We start from the raw sequence: 16,238 nt of genomic DNA, 5'->3' as shown, positions 1-16,238 counted from the left end.
CAACCAATGTTTACAGTTAGCTTTAGTAATGTGCCACAGGTCATACTCGATCAGCAATGGGTTAGAGCTGTTGATTTAGAAATGTTAAGTAGTTCTGAACAAATGTGCAAAGAGGCAGAGCACTGGTTGCTACTTATTAAGTTTTATCCTTCAGTGCCTGAGAGCAACCCCTATTTGAAAATGAAAGCAGTAGACCAGGCCGCCCCTCTGAGGATTAGGATGGGGAATCCTTTTTCCTTCAGTGTGTCTAAAATCCTCAATGGTAGCAGTCCTAATAAACACTCTGACTAGATTACCCAGGCATGTAGTAACAGAGGAACATCTGCACCGTATAATCTGGATTAACTGCAGTATGTAAGATGCTCACTGAAGCCTCTGTCACTGGATTATATGACCTGTAAGATATAGAAACTGGCCAAACCACCTGAGATGTTGGATCTCCATGTCAGGTTAGATTTAAGGCAAAAAAAAAGAAATATGATTTCTATTCTACTGGCATACAAACTAATTCGATTTTTAATTTATGAAAAAGGTGAACACACATTCTAAACACTATAAATGTTTGTAGTGTAATACATCTTATATATATATATATATATATATATATATGTATATATATATATATATATATATATATATATATATATATATATATATATATATATATATATATATATATATATATATACGGTATATATATATATTTTTTTTTATAATATATTTCGTATTTTAGTAGAGTACAGATTTGAACTAAATTGGCAGATTTTATATTTGGCTTATTTTACAGTGCTGCACATTGATTTAAATTTGATTGGTGTTAAAAGTGCTATAATGACCAGACAGACTGAGGACCAGAAAATTCAAACAGAAACAAACAATTAAACATTTCTAAAAACATTAATCCTCCAGATAACGCCTCAGTGACAAGAATAGGAACAAAGTGTAGGGAGAGATAGGTAAGTGGCAGGGATGAGTTTAACGATTTCAAGAAAACTCAGCAGAGAGAAACTATCCCTGTCAGGGTTCTGGTGGAGGCATGCATCCTTTGCTTTGTTTCCTTAGCGAGAGCAGACGGTAGGGTGATAACCTCAATGCAGGTGAAGAGGAGGCGAAACAGACTGGAACTTTTTGCAGCAACAGCAACTGACAGACCTTTGGAGGTGGTTATTCGAAGCTCTTTTCCACTACAGGGTTTGTAAAAAGCTTTTTATAGTCCAATGGCAAAGGAGAAGTAAGCTTGTTCATTTGGCTAGACAGTAATTCCATTTGCATCCACAATTCACTTGCACCCTTTTCATATGTATATTTCCAGTGCAGCAACATAACCATATTTGCCACCCACTAGCAATGAACAGAATTGGGTAGATCCAGTCCCCCTGCTGTCTTGGGCACCTCTAAATATTCTCTCTTCATTATGGGGTTTAACGTTGTTCTATATGAATTTTGACATGTTATCTATCCAAGTTCCTATAGACTGATTTTGTTACAATATTCGGAATCCTTTGAAAAATGTTTTAAAACCTGGTTAGTACAGACGTTCTGATCAAATTTATGCGATCTGCCAAAGAAATAGTCTGTGTTTCCCATCTTTTAAAATCCTGTGTATTTACTTTACAACCATAGTCCGAGGAACATTTATCTTGAAATACTTGAATACAATTAATCCCAATTAAAGAGAAAAATGAAGTAATTCTCATCTAAATTGCAAACTGGAAAGAGACTTTTAGAAGAGTTTTGTACTCCAATTAGCCGTCTGTGCAGAGTACATTTTCTATCAGTTGAGTTTCAAAACAAGTCAGGTGAATGAAGTGATTAGAATAAACTGATTAGACACATTGTGGAAAAGTGCATTTGATATTAAAAGTTGAAGATTTTGCTACAGACATTATAGTTGTGTTTAGCTGTTTATATAAAGTAAGCATAATGATCAGCAGAAAGTGGCTTACCTTTGCTTTACATATCAATATCTTATTGTTTTTCAGATGCCATATTTTTGAGTCAATAACCCATCCAGCTGTGAAATACGGTTGGCACCTATGCTTTTAAAATCTTTCAGACGGTGTATGAAGACAGGTTGTGTATCAGTTGTGAAAGGAAAAATCCAATAACACAGATTTTCTCTGTGTATTGTTTAAGCTCACTGGGATTTAAATGAAAATGATCCATTCTGGTCAGAGGGAGAAGAGCCACAGAGCTAACCTAAGTGTTCAGTACTCAATATGGCAGTCATAAGGCAGAATAGTCATGACTATACACATTTGCAGGAAACTTAATCCAAAAAAAAAAGATAAAAAAAAACAGCTTTAGTGTATATAAAAATTATTTGTAAACAAGCAGCATCTTTCTCCTCATCAATAGAGAACAACAAGAATAATCCTAGATTTATTTTAAATACAGTTGCCAAACTCTCACTCAGCCAAAGTTTTGTTGAACTACTGATTCCCCTTGGTTTTAGCAGTGATGACTTTATAGGATTCTTTCTAAATAAGATGGAATCTATTAAAAATAACATAATCTGCACCCGTCTTAATATGATTGGTTCATCTCTGGAAGGTGAAGCAACGTTGAAGGAAAGCTCTACAACCCTAAGGAAGCATTCCTCCTAATTTCCACCTCTATCTATCCCTAATATAGGGATATGTACCTCCAGCTTTTAAGATAGCTGTTATTAAACCTTAAAACAAACCATCTTTTAATCAAAATGACTACATTGATTATATTGCAGATTTATATTTAATCTTTCTTTATTATCTAAGATTCTTAAGAGTTGCTAATCAAGTGTGAGAGTATTTATGCTGTAATCAACATTTTGAAGGGCGTCAGTCAGATCTTAGAGGTCGTTACAGCACTTGAACAGCATTGTTGCATTTTTTTTTAAATGAAACTTTAGGCTCACTCTTAAATCCACCCTTTTAATTATCTATCAATCTGTATCTTAAAGGAAACATAGTTAATTACATATGAACAAATCAAGCTTGGTATATCTGTCCAGTAGTAAATTAGTTTTCTTTACAACTTAGCTGTTTTTTACATCACAGAAAAATGAATATGTGGATTTAAATGTTTGTATCCATCCTTCCATCTATACTATTTGTATATAGCCAGTATTAGTGGCTAAATCCCATAAAACCACAATTTAACACGCATCCATGTGAGCTGTTTTTTTTGCAAGATTTTATTTCCAAAAAGTAGTCAGAGAAAAGTAAAACAAGCCAGTTCGACAAAACAAATTCCTCAAAAGAGAATAACAAAAAATAAAGAAAAAAGAAAAGAAAAGAAGCTGATAACAGCAAAAGAAGGCCTGATGATATATACAACAGCAGACATCATTTTGGTGTCAGAGTACCAATGGATCACTTCACAGACTCATGGCTTTCTTCACATAAGGTCAAAAGAAAAAGAAGAGAAAAAAAAAAGAAAAAGATTGGCTTTTATGGACAGAGAAGGTTCTAAAAATCAGCTAAGGCACAGGGAGCCTCTCTAAATAAAACAGTAGGGGATCATGAATCAGAGAACTTTGTGCAACTGATGCTCAACGTTACATTCCAGCAAGAACAACAACAATCTGGATTCTCTGGGACACCGAAAGGAAACGGTTGCTGTCACAGCAGTCCAAAATACTGAAACAGGTCATGTCTTCTCATTGATAAAACACTAAATTCACTCATTTTGACCTCTTAAAAATGTCAATTTATCACCTCTGTATTTACAAGAATGGTTTCCTTTCTAAACAATATGTCCATACAAAATACCTATGTACAGTACATCTTCATTTGTTAATCCCTTGTTACAAAATATGACTTTCACATTTAGTTACAATTAAATCATTTAAGTCAAACCTTTAATTGAGCTTACACCATAATAAGTACTGCGTAATGTGACTGTTTGGAATAAGGTGGTACTATCAGTGATGTTTAACCTCAGAAATAGAGTAGATTTGAAAGGGAAAGAGGGACAGCAGTTATAATCCTCCCATCTGACAGAGAGGCAAGGTGAACTTGACATTAATGAACAGTAATGTCTCTTCATTAGACTGTGCAAAACCTCTCATTTAGCTGCTGTGATGACTAAACAATGCTGACAATCACAGATTGAAAACCTAATTGGCTTCAGATGACACCGATTTCAAGGTAAAGCAAATATGTGCCCAAACTCCTCGTTCAGGTCTAGTTGCCAACCTGGGTGTGATTAGGTCGATTTAAATGTCCAGAGATTGTCTTGATGAGAGAAAATTTACTTTAAATGTGAACACAGCTGACAAGGTGCCATAGATCAAGTCTAATAAATTATTAGTTGTTTTTGCACTAAAGATACAATATATGAAATTCCACTTTTTTTGTTACAGCATGAAAACTACAACCATTGAATGCCATTCAGAAACAACACCAAAAAGCACAGTTTCTCCTTTGAGCCACATATATTCCAGAGTGTTTTTTGTAGAGACAGTTTCTAGTCACTGTTTACACTAGATGTAGTCCTTTGCAAGATTCATAAACTTTTTCCAAGTCTGTCACATTACAACATTAAATTCTAATGTTTTGTTTGGCATATCATGTACTAGACCAACACAAAGTGGGGGGAAACTGTGCAAATTCAGCTCATTTTGAAAGATCGACAAGAACCCATTTTTAAAAGTTCATTTTAGGTTTTATGCCAATGGTGCAGGCAGGTGAGATGAGACCAAAATAAAACCATATGCAAAATACAACATGGTGACACATGGTGGAGTAGCATCATGCTTAGACAATGCCTTTCTTTGTAACAGAAGAAAAGAAAAGAAGTTCGTTAGACTTGATCAAATTGGTGCTAAATGCAAAGTAATCTAATAAAAAAAGACAACAGGCTGCATGAAAGTTAAAAGCGAGATGTATTTTTTCCTACCAGTAGGACAAGCTCAAGTCTATATCTAATTAGGAATCTGTGGAATAACTTGAAAAATGCTAAGAGATGCTTCATGTCTAATCTGGGTTAGTTTGAGCCATGCTAAAAAAAACAATGACAAAATAGTTCTACCTTAGACGTTAAAAACCGGTGGAGACATATGGAAAGCTGTAACAGCACAAGGTTTTTTAAAAATGTTTCAATCAGGTGGCCTGCATACTAATGCAAGCCAGACTTCTAAAATCCTTGCTTTTAAAAACACAAAGTAAAATTTGAATTGTGCACTCCAGTGTGTTGGTCTATTAGAGATAATAATATCAAGCTTGTGGTTGTAATACAATAAAATGTAAAACGCTCTGGAACCTTTTAGCTCAATGATCAGTATGTCTCTTTTCTCTTGTGATGCACACTGCAAACAACTACTTAAGAAACCCGGGACAAGAAAGTCTTATTCAGACAGGACAGCACAGACTAACGCACAGGTGCGGGCCATAAAAACATACAATATTAAGTTCGGGGTGATGGCCTTTGTAAATAAAGGCGGCTTTCCTTACAAAAAAATACTCCTCATGCTGCCACGGCAGCGTCGCAGTTTTAGTCACTGACTAAAAATATCAGTATTAATATAAACTTAGAAATAAATAGCAATACCTCTCCCACCCTAAGAATTTTTAAGATTTTTTAATAATTATTTACAACATTAAGTGTTGTGAAATGACTGGAACAAACTCAACAAGCACAAAACTTTTAAGGTTAGCTTAAGGTCATTTTGTTTCAAGTTTGAGGTTGTTTGAACTAAGAGAAACAAGAACAAAATATTAATATTTTATTGTTTACTGCCTGTAATAGCATCTGGCTATTTGAAAAAGAGTCTAGTCTATATGGAAAAAGTAAGATAAACTGAAATGTCTACCAGCATTGTTTTTTTAAATCAATGGTTCCCAAAAATTACCTTTTTCCTAAACAGGCTTTAATCTTAATATAAAAAAACAGATATAACTCCTCTAAAACCTAATCAGGCACTCAAATGCAGGAATAAGTGATTTACAGCACCCCACATATTTATTGGCAACCCTGGTAAATCAGTTATTAAAAAGCATTAACATGTTATTCTTTTCCTGTACTAAAATAATTTAGGGGCAAATAAAATGTACATTTTTTAACAAATCTTAAACAATCAGGTTATAAATACCTATAAAAGCAGTTAAACTTAATTAGATTTTTATTTTATTTTTTTAAGTTGACCAGAGAGGAACAAAAATGGTTCTTAGGTGTATAAATAGGAAGTAAGAAAGAGAAAATTTAAATAAAAGATATGTGTTGATCCATGGTTCATGTTCCATTTCTACTATGATTGCTAGAATAAACATTTAAATATAATCAACCTACAAAAGACATTCTTAAATGTTTTAAATATACTATTTAGTGCAGAATTAATCCTAATTCAGCCATTTTCATTGTCCCAAGTTGGCGTACAACTTCGCATATCAGTGCTGCAGAAACGCAGTCCACTACAGTACATGCAGAGGCTCACCTCAATGATCAAGGTTCAAACTGTTTAATGGTCCTGCTGCAAGATTTAACCTTTCCAATCTCAGCATGTCACTGAAAATTCTACATCTGCAACAGTGACATAGTAAACAGCATTATATAAAATCAACTGTTTAGATCTTATACTTCGTACACTATGCTGTGCTATGAAAATAATATCCCAGAACTCTTAAGGTGTTTGCAAAACTACAACTTGCCTTCCTCTTTTTATGCATTTGCAGCCAAAAAATGCCCACTTGTACAAATTGTTTTATTTTGTTGTTGGCTATGCTGATTATGTTACGAGTAATGATAAGCTAAAGTCAGAGACCTTGTTTGTGAACCCAAACATAGTGAATAGTGCTGACTCATTCTGATATTAGCCACCAACTGACAGCCACTTTAGTCTGACCCTCCCCTACCGAGGCGTGAAATTATGCAGCGAAATCAAGCTGCAGGCTGTCGTATTTGGGTAAGAAACAGTTAAAGAACAAAAAGACCATAAACCTGCACTGAATATTGTTTACATTGTAAATGAAGAATGCTTACAAAAACATTGAATCAATACCCCTCTTATCTTGTCCCCTTTGCTATTCAAAAAATACACTTAATAAAGTATTATTACTATTTAATATCATTAATATTTGTGGTTTGTGCTATAAGTAACCATTGGACATTTTTTTTTAGTGATGGGTAATATTTTTCTCTTTTATTAGAGAGAAATATTTTCATTGAACTAAAAATTGGGCTTGAATATTGCTATTGAGAAACCTTTACCATTATAATGACCCAAATATCTACAGCTAAAGCATCATCAAAAAAGCTTAAAAGAGTTTGAACTGCAACATAAAGATAGGCTGCAAGAAATCCAGAGTTTATCTTGCTAACATCCACAGTGAAAAGTTTGGTTAGAAATAAACAAAAATCTCCAAAACATTAGCTAAGTTTTATTTTTACTGTGAGATGTAATTATATTAAGGCATCACACATTACACACATTCTTACCATGGGTGCCTGTAGATATGAAGGGTGATGAAATTACAAAGACAGAATTTGTTGCCTAATTTTATTAATTAAGTAATTGATTTTGAGGTGTTACAAAATCTCTTTTAAATATATTTAGGGGGATGTTATGACTTTTTATATTGTTTATAAGGTTTTAGGAGCTGGGTTAATCTCAGTGCTTAGCTACCTACCGGTGAATGTTCTCCAACTAAGGCCTTGTTGCAGCAGCGTCGACAATCCAGACTCACTTGGCCAAACTGCCCTAAGGCAGGGCGTCGCAGTTTAAAAGGCTGCACATTAAAAAGCTCCAAAGTTGCAACATTTGATCACAGTAAACCTCAGCCATGAAAGGAAAAATAAATACACTGAGAAAGTGAAACAGCAAAGCCAGCAAAACCCCAAGAGGAATAAACTCTATTGGAGGTTTAGAGAAATGCTTCCCCTTGCATTTGAGAAAGCCTTCCCACAGCACGCAAAAGGAGTCCACCTTTTTTCATTTGCTTCCTGTCACTGGGGCAGAAGATTGGCTTTCTCCTCTCCCTCTCTTGGGATAAGCGCCTCAAATAAATAAAAGTAAACTGTGTCATGGCCTCCTGTCCAGCTGGAGGCCTTGTTGCTACCTTATCCGGCCGTCGCTGCGCGGAGTTCCCAAGTGGGATTTGGGATCTGGGCTCATGGAGCTCCAAGGGCTTTTAGCGCAGGGCTGCATGACGGGGCAGGCAGTGAGGCCAACAGCACAGATGTCAGCAGCCTCCCATAGCTCTCCAACAAGGCCATCCACCCAGCCTTCAAGCTCCTGGCCAGTAAGGGCTGCGTTCCTCTTGGCTTGCTCCACATACGCCAGGCTGACAGGGATGTTGAGCACCGGGTTCAGGCCGTGGAAGCTCTGCTCCATGTAGCTGTTCTTCGTTGGCCCATTGTGGAGCCTTAGTGTGTCCTCTGAAGAGCAAAGAGTAAAAAGACACATAGTCAAGGATAAGTAGTGCAAATGCAGATTCTTTTAACAGTGTTCTGATTCCCCTAAAACACATAAGCAGAAACACATATGTAAGATTCAGGGCTGGGGATTTAATTCTAATTAAGTGATTCAAGAAAAAATACATGTTAAGAAATGACAGATCCAGTGACATTGTGAAATTTAAACCCTTATGCCATCCAAATGAGCGTTTTAATGAGTAAATATAAGATGACCGATTGGCAGTGAATGCAGAGCAGAATGATCTACGAGTTACTCTGAGCTGCTCCTCCCTCGTGGGTTTGATCGATGTTGCGGAGACAGTGAGGAGAGCAGCTTTGTTTAACAGAGGATAACATTAGTGAAATCTAAATATTTTAGGCAGAAACTTTAAAGTATATTTATCAACTTTAGAGCTAAAACATTCAAAACCTCAAGCCAGCAAGTTTATGATGAAATCAGACATCCTAACAAGGTGATGTTGTGTGAACTCTAATAAAAATTGGAAATTGGATAGTCTTTATTGAAATACCTTCAAGATAATGAAACCCTTTCTAAATCTTTAAATGTCTTATACAGTAGATCTTACTCAGCAGTTTATCATAGGTATTTTAGGGTAACTAAATATAAGATCTTGCTTTAGATTGTATGAAATCTGCTGTCCTCTCAGTGCACAAAGTATTTGGATCAAGTTGTTCCAATTTAATTTAATAAGTTTGTAAGTCAAAACCTAAATAAATTAATTTGGGAAAACTTAATTCAAATACTTGTTACCAGTTGAAGCTATTCATTTAAGTTCGAGCTGCATTTTCTTTTTAGTGTGTTTACCTAAAAGTGTATTGTTCTATTTGCTTAAAAAAGTATTTAATCAAAGCAGCTACAGTGGAGTAGTCCATTAGTTAAAACACATTTGCAACACTGGGTATTCATAAAGAAGTGGTGAAATTCTCTGAAAAGACCAAAAACATCTAATTATTAATAAGGTTTAAAACGAGATTACTTGAGAGTTGGGTGGTTTGATCAGAATGTATCATTAAATACAATAAAAGGGGTTATGTTATTTATAAAGTATTAAATATTGTCATGATGATCTTTAATAATAGAATTTGAAAATCAATTTAAAAGTATTTTAACACTAAGTATGTAGAGTGCAAAGTGTGCTTGAATGCATCCTTAAGTTATTATTCATTCACAATGTAGCACAGTTCAGAGGCGTACTTGTCTTACAATGGGCCAGAACTGACGAGACAAAACAGCTTGGTGGTGGACTGCTGATGTGGTGCCAGTGCAGACATTATGTCACTATATTAGCTGAGTAATGATTTTTGGGTTGGGAAAATCTGATAAAGAAGAACAATTTTTGGTCCTTTCTTAAAGCCCAGTTTCAGTGCAAAAAAACAATTGCTGCTCTGCTACTGAGCAATCAGGGTCCGATTTTAAAAAAAATAACATGTTATAACCAAAATTTATAAAACCAGAGTACTAAATGTACTGAAAAAAAATAATGCAACCGTTTTTGGCATCTACTTATTTATATTTGTTTTATGTCCCACCCTGCTAATATAAAAAATATATGTTTAACTAAATTTCATTACGTAAATGCCAAACATGGTTGCATTTTTTTCCCAGTACAAGTATCAGAAAAGAAACTAAACTACAAAATGCACTGATGAATTGACAAAATGACGATGTAGTGGGGAAAATGAAGTGTGGTGAGGAGGTGCAGGCTTTAAGTACAAACTGGTTTCCAATTTACTTGGGCTCAAATTTGGCATTCAATCTTTCAAATATTTCTCTGATGTGGTGTTTCACATTGTTGCAATGCCAAATTTGTGTATACAGAAAGATCCAAGACATGCCCTCATTCCTGTTTCCCGTGACGGTAAAACCCTGGAAGGAAGGCTATAAAATCCCAAACACAGCTTCTCTTTTAATGCACCCACTCCACCCTGAGCCCCAGTGAAGCTTTAAATTCCTCACTGGTCTCCTAACTGGGAGGCCTGCCATCCCTTATGAGCACGGCTGTGGAGGAAAAAAAACCCAAAACCCTTTGCACCCAGATGTTTGCAGACATCAGCGTTCTTCTCACTCTTGTGACAGAATGTTGCAGTCAAACCCGACGTGCAGTCAGCACATTGGACGGCTCGCTTTGTGGTACTGCTGTGTGGTACAAAGCCATGCACCTTTAAAGGGGTGTTCGGCTTCATTGCAAAAAATGCGTGTGTGGGTGTGTGTGTGTACTGTTGCCACATCATAAAGTTTAACCGGCAATGCATGTAGGAGGGGAAACATGGTTCCAGACATAACAGTAAATTATAAGCAGGAAGACTAAAAGATAAAACCAGAGCCTACAAAACACACAGGTATACAAACTATGATGTAGTTTTCACCAAAAATATACAAACACACAGCAGTACATTATTCTTTCAGAAACAAACATATATGAATCCTTCATCTACTGCTTTAAATAATAATATTCGATGCTCTAAGAAAGACAGTGGAGTTTTAATAACGACCAACTAAAGTAATTTAGTTTTTTTTTATCTTATATGAACTTTTATTATACGGGGTCCCCTCTAAAAACAGACAGTTACATGTCCTCTAAGAAACCTTTTTGATTTCACATCTTCAAAACTTCAATTTATTTATATATTTTCCACAATCTTCTTAAAACTGTGCTGAAAGAAATGTGTCCTGCATTCATTTTATCTTTTTATTTTTATAAGAACCATGTTAGATGTGGGTTTCCAGGGTTATGATGATCTTTTCAGGGCAGATTTTTAATGAAATATTTCTGCTAATAAAGCATTTATATCTGTCTACTATTTAAACTTCACAAGTGACAAAATAAATCTCAAGCTATCATGTTGTTAATTAAAGGAGAAGTTCGGTTTTTTACACTTTAAGCCCATTTTCTGTAGTGTCCAGGATGAAATCGAATGATCAACACCAAAAGTTTGACAATTGGTCCTGTCTCTGCTTTTTGGCTCATTTAGAATCCCCCCCTGGCTGCTTTAAAATGGCTTGCATAGAGCATGTCCGATAATGTCCTTAAAACAACCTTAAACGTTCTTTTTTTTAAATATGCTACTCACCGGGTCATCAGCGCTGTTCAATGACGTTCCAAAAAACGTTTCGTGAAGAAAAAACGTTCCTGTAGTGTTTTTTTAGCATTTTGTAAATCCCATTGAGTTCTGTAGGGATAGTCAATATTCCGCTGCCACCGGAAACGGAAATGGGGCCTGTTTACACAGTTGTAGTCTTTTCGCTTCACTCTGTGTACTCCGACGTCGAGGTGCTAACGTCTCTGTTAAACACTTTAAAAAACTCTGAAAATGGAATACGAAAGGTGGATTCTTGATTCTCGACGTCGGAGTACACAGAGTGAAGCGAAAAGACTACAACTGTGTAAACAGGCCCCATTTCCGTTTCCGGTGGCAGCGGAATATTGACTATTCCTACAGAACTCAATGGGATTTACAAAATGCTAAAAAAACACTACAGGAACGTTTTTTCTTCACGAAACGTTTTTTGGAACGTCATTGAACAGCGCTGACGACCCGGTGAGTAGCATATTTAAAAAAAAGAACGTTTAAGGTTGTTTTAAGGACATTATCGGACATGCTCTATGCAAGCCATTCTAAAGCAGCCAGGGGGGGATTCTAAATGAGCCAAAAAGCAGAGACAGGAGCAATTGTCAAACTTTTGGTGTCGATCATTCGATTTCATCCTGGACACTACAGAAAATGGGCTTAAAGTGTAAAAAACCGAACTTCTCCTTTAAAGGATGCAATTAAATCATAAGCATGTGAAAAAATGTCTTATAAAAACGAAAGAAACTTCAATTTTCATCTTTTAAATAACAGAATCACTCCAGGAACTACAGTGATGATTGATTTTTCTTAACTCCATACTTTTCCAGACTTTATGAGAGTTTAAAGTATTTCTATGAAACTGACACTATATAAGAAGCTTGAACTAAATAGAAAAGCAGGCACAAAGGACTAACTGTCCATGGCCATTAAAATATAAAGTTAAAACACCAATAGTTGATTTAAAAATAACAAAAATCAGTTGGGGCACTGTGGTGGTGAAGGGGTAAAGTCTTCAACCACTGAGTAGAGGCCTTAGATCGGGATTCTAACTCCATGGCTTTGAGTCACGGCTCGTTGACCTTTGCCACATGTCTTTCCACCCTCTCTCTCAAGCCTTTTTGCTGTTAATTGACTTTCAAATAAAGGCCACTAGACAAAAAAACAATTCAAAAAAGGGGAAAAATCAATTCAGTCTGTTTTTAACAACAATGTACCTGTACATCACATCTGTATTTCTTTCCATTTTATTAATTGGAACATGAAACACATTCACCACAGACATACGCTAGAACTGCTGATCATGCAGAGGGTCAGAAGTTGCATCTATTTAGTCTGACTCTGACGTGTGAAATTAAGTTAGAAACGATGGCCCTTTGCTATAAAAGAATATATTATTGAGAGACATTGGTGGCTTCTAATAAAATAAACCCATATTTTCCTCCTTTTTCCTTCCCTCGTTAATAAACATTATCTACATGACAGTACAGCTCTACATCTATCATAGATGGGCATCAAGGGGCAGTGTGAGTCCATCCAAGTATGTGAGCAATATAAATGCTTGACACTGGAAATATCGGTGTCCTTGTAAGCTGTGCTTTACAAAAGGCATGTTCAAAAGACATTATGATGATGAAGCCTGAGATGACATTTTGTGCAGCTCTGTTAGAAACATTAAGAGAAGGAGCAACTTTGTCTCCTCCTCTCTATACCATTAAAAGGGCTCCTCTATGACTGCTTACCAAAGACTAGAAAAACTTGAGCTTCCCTCTGTCTCAGCACCTGGCCTACATTATCTGCAATTTAAAGGTGTGTGCTTCTGCAAAGCAAGCAGCGCAAACCCGTTGGTGACTACTGTGGATACTGATCTTTTTTTGCTCGAAGCTACAGAATATTTTTGCTTTGTTTAGTTAAGGTGTTAGGTTGAAATTATTGTGGGTGAAAGCAGACCTGATATTTTAGGTGTAGGCAGACCAGCAGTTAGACACAATCGAAAGTTCAATTCAAGTTCAAACTGTCTTTTTCCCCCTGCATTTTTTGAACCTGAATACACCTTTTCTGATTAATAACTCCCTAATATCCTCTCAATTTTTTCCTATTTTCTTTTTTTGCTCATCTTAATGTTTAAATCGTTGCTCTTTTCATAAAACTTGCTCTCTTTATAAGGGATTATATGTCTTATATCTGTGTGTTCTTGCTACTGTCACATCCGACTTTCCCCCCAGTGTGACACTAAAGGCATTTCTTATATTATCTTATTTTGGTGTGAGCATGGCTGCTTAGTTGTGGCTAATGTGCAACTAATTCTGACAGAAAAACAGCCCGCGTGAGACTCACATTTAGGACAGCAGATGTAACATTATTTGTTGTTCATCTGCATCATTAAAAAAGCTGAGATGAAAGATGCGACTACACTAAAGTCAGCAGCTCAGCTCTCATGTGACGTTCAGGGTAAACTGGAGGCTCATGGAATAAAGCACTGCAGTCTTGTTTCTTACCCAGGCTGACTGACTGATTTAATCGTGTCATTGTTTTAAGAGGGGTAAGTGCACTGTTGTTTAACAGTCTGTTTAGAATGTATGAGCTGCTTGCTGGGTTATTAGGGGTGACTTGATGACAAATAACTAGGGTCTGCAGAAACCCAATGCTTGATTAGAAAGGGCATCCCTGCAGATACACGACTTTGTGTGTCTGTGAGTTTGTGTTTTGTTGGAAAGCTCGGGACACCTAAATGAGCAAACATTAATTCATGGTCAATGTAGCATTCGAGCTGCTCGATTCGACACCAGTTACACAATGTGAGTGTCACCGAGAAAGAAATGATAAATACAAAACTATTTGAGTGAGTTCCTCATAGTGGCATGAAGCTCCATTTAAGGATGAGTTAATAAACTGACTCATGGTAAAATAATCAAAGCATTGGATGAGAGCAAATAATGTGAACATATTACTGGTGGAACCCAAAATCACCACACAATTAATGGCAAACATTAATATTTTAAGTAAAGTAAAGTAAGGAAAAGTTACTCTCAGCCCCAGACTAAAGTATGATAAAACTGTATTGGTGATTCACTTTCAGACTTAAAGATGTTTAAAGATGAGATCAATTATAAATATTTGTTCAGAATTGATAAGATAAGAAATCATCACAGCACTTTTCTCCATTAAAGTCTATGATAACACATATTAAAGTTTTTATGGGGCCCGCATCTGAACCATGACAAAAGGTAAGAGGATAATTCCTCCTGGAAGAATTTCCCTATGAAAAAAGAGAAGAGCATAAATCTCACACTAATTGATCTCTAATTTCATACAATCTTTAAATGTTTTCTTACCGCATTAGTTGTTGAGGAGTGCAGACTACCATGAAGTTCATTGCATTCAAAAATAGATTTCTAAGAAACCACCAAAATCAAATTAACCTGGCAAGTCAGACTGATAATGTGCATGGTTATGCATATGTTAGGAGTGTCCACACCTCATCAATCTGCGACTGCTCCTATCAAATCTGTTTGAGGAAAGGATTGACATTAAGTATGTTTAAAGCCAATCACAGCTACAAATAAAATAGCAGCAGATTCCATGAGAGACTCTTGCTATTTCTGTTTCCAAGACGAATTTGTGGATTCAGACAAACAGAAATGGTAGCAGCAGCTATGCCTACCTCTCCTTCGGTGCCATGTTTATTTTGGTTCCTGTCGGCTCGACGGCTCTTGCTTCTGTAACAGCTATATGTCCCATCTTAAACAACAATGTGATAACCGAAGCAAGAGGGGGACTGTCATGACCCAGCATGCAGCGCTAAGCAGATACCTGCCGTCTCTTCTCTCTCCCTTCTCCACAGGTGACTGTGTTTTGCAGGTGGGCGTGGCGACCACCTGTAGTTCATCCGGCAGTGTTGCTCAGAAGCACTTAAGCGGCGGTGACAGCTGGAGGATGCTAGAGTGTTAACCTAGTGGGGTACGCCTCAGTTGGCCACTGTCTTCTGACAGCTCTTGTGTACTTTGTAATTCTTGTTTCCTGTGTTTCTCAGGTTGCCTCACTCCTTGGATCCCTCTTCAAGCATTGCTTCATTCTCTGTTGCCCTTAGACAAGTTTACCTCCGCCTCCTACTGGGATTCCACTCAGACATCTCCTTGGTGTTACCAAACCGGGCTGAGGATCTCTCCATAACTCCACTGGTTCCTCCAGCTGAAAAAAAATAATGCAACCGCTTTTGGCATTTACTTAATCATATTTAGTTACTTTAACACAACTGTTTTATGTCCTTCCCTGCTAACATGGAATAATTGTGTTAAAGTAACTAAATATGATTAAGTAAATGCAAAAAATGGTTGCATTTTTTTCAGTGATCACCTCTCCCACCACCCGTGCTGCTTGGACCCCACTACGCTCCACCAGCTCGCCCATCAGCTGCTCAGTCACCGCTGCCATCCCTGGGAGTCTCGTACTGGGTCCATCTCTCTGCTTGTCTCCCCCCGGTTAGGTCCCCGTGCTCGGCGGTAAGCGTTTTCCCCCTTCTCGCGCTTCTGGTACCCTGTGCTCTGTCTAACCAACTCAATCTCATCCGTAGATCGAACAAGCCCCGTTCACACGTCCTCCAAGGCACTTCTTTACTGTAAAGAACCCCATCAACATCTCCTGTCTGTATTTCTATAAATGCCTTTGACTGTCTTAGCCTCCCGAGTGTGATCTGAATTTGGACCAAATACGTAAAAACCATAACAGAGACAAAATGGATTCTGGTATTTTTTGTGAACGGACAAATATCACAG

General features: G+C 36.8%; 1 protein-coding gene and 2 long non-coding RNA genes across 3 annotated transcripts in view; 1 reads left to right on the top strand and 2 right to left on the bottom strand.

Moving 5' to 3' along the window:
- Window positions 1–3,160: 3,160 nt before the first annotated feature.
- On the bottom strand, window positions 3,161–7,396 carry LOC119787085. Its single transcript, XR_005281288.1, has 2 exons — window positions 6,466–7,396; window positions 3,161–6,435 (listed from the first exon to the last, which is right to left on the bottom strand). It is a non-coding gene; the product is annotated as an uncharacterized LOC119787085 (long non-coding RNA).
- A 14-nt stretch (window positions 7,397–7,410) lies between these two features.
- The window catches only part of LOC119787083 (xylosyltransferase 1-like), a 122,422-nt gene continuing 113,594 nt past the window's right edge, over window positions 7,411–16,238 (bottom strand). The window contains exon 11 of the mRNA XM_038290713.1: window positions 7,411–8,355. Coding sequence (XP_038146641.1) covers window positions 8,033–8,355 — 323 coding nt within the window. The 3' untranslated portion in view covers window positions 7,411–8,032. The remainder of the gene's footprint in view (window positions 8,356–16,238) is intronic.
- On the top strand, window positions 14,899–16,230 carry LOC119787084. Its single transcript, XR_005281287.1, has 3 exons — window positions 14,899–15,423; window positions 15,497–15,965; window positions 16,037–16,230. It is a non-coding gene; the product is annotated as an uncharacterized LOC119787084 (long non-coding RNA).

Source organism: Cyprinodon tularosa, unplaced genomic scaffold (genome assembly GCF_016077235.1).
Source record: "Cyprinodon tularosa strain WSP-4 unplaced genomic scaffold, ASM1607723v1 ctg287, whole genome shotgun sequence".
Classification (NCBI taxonomy): domain Eukaryota; kingdom Metazoa; phylum Chordata; class Actinopteri; order Cyprinodontiformes; family Cyprinodontidae; genus Cyprinodon; species Cyprinodon tularosa.
The sequence above is the reverse complement of the archived record's forward strand: the minus strand, read 5'-3'. Positions and strand labels throughout refer to the sequence as shown.